Genomic DNA, 895 nt, shown 5'->3' on the forward strand with positions numbered 1-895 from the left:
TATATATATATGTGTGTGTGTGTGTTGTGTGTGTGTGTGTGTATGTGTGTGTGTATGTGTGCGTGTTTTGTGTGTGTGTGGGTATATATATACTTGTTGGTATAAATTTAAGGCTCGGATTTGTTTCTGGTATATCAGTAGAGCTCTCTCTACCCTACTCACTGCACGATCCAGTTTTATGCGCTCATAAACACACACGCATCATAAATCTGTTAATATATCTCTACCAAGCCTGCTAGTTGCTGTATTCATGTGCGGATAACATCATGTGTACGTACATCTTACGTGTATCTATGACGGACAGTGTTTGTACGTAATACTTATAGCGTGTCTATCCCTACGAACAGATCCAAGAGGAAAAGAAAGTACTCGACCTCATCGTCCTCCAGCTCTGGCAGCGAATCCGAAGTATCAGACTCACGCCATACGAGAATAGGAAACAAGAGCAGACACTCACACACAGAGCAATCGGTACGTCTTTGCGTTTATATGCGTTAGTATGTATCAGGTAATGTTGTGCGAATGTTTATCGTATATAGTACGTTCTATGGATGCTTTATTACATGTGCACATACGTACATACTCATAAAGTCAGTTCGGTACATGCAGGACGAGAGCGATCCCGATGAGTTACGGGACACAACCGGCCCTGCACTACCACCGCATTTGCGTATGAAACGAAGGCAAGACGCTCTTGCAGCCGGGCCTGAGGACAATAGTAGACAATTAAAGAGGAGTTCAGAAGAAGGCAGCAGAGACACGGATGTAGTTCTCCCCATCGGACCGTCTCTGCCGGAGGCTAGTGCCGGTTTACACCGGACGACTGAAGGTATGCCTTGCATGCTTGTAATAGAAGGCGCATGTATATATATGTACAGGTATGTTAGTTTATAAG

The 895-nt window shown here is 44.1% G+C and overlaps 1 protein-coding gene across 1 annotated transcript; it reads left to right on the top strand.

Annotated features, from left to right (window-relative positions):
* Positions 1-603: 603 nt before the first annotated feature.
* Positions 604-808, top strand: SARC_17455 (hypothetical protein; the record flags this gene model as incomplete). Its single annotated transcript, XM_014288451.1, has 1 exon — positions 604-808. A coding segment is annotated over one exon (205 nt), but the record flags the coding sequence as incomplete, so codon positions are not given.
* Between the last annotated feature and the right edge of the window lie 87 nt (positions 809-895).

Source organism: Sphaeroforma arctica (assembly GCF_001186125.1).
Source record: "Sphaeroforma arctica JP610 unplaced genomic scaffold supercont1.10818, whole genome shotgun sequence".
Lineage (NCBI taxonomy): Eukaryota > Ichthyosporea > Ichthyophonida > Sphaeroforma > Sphaeroforma arctica.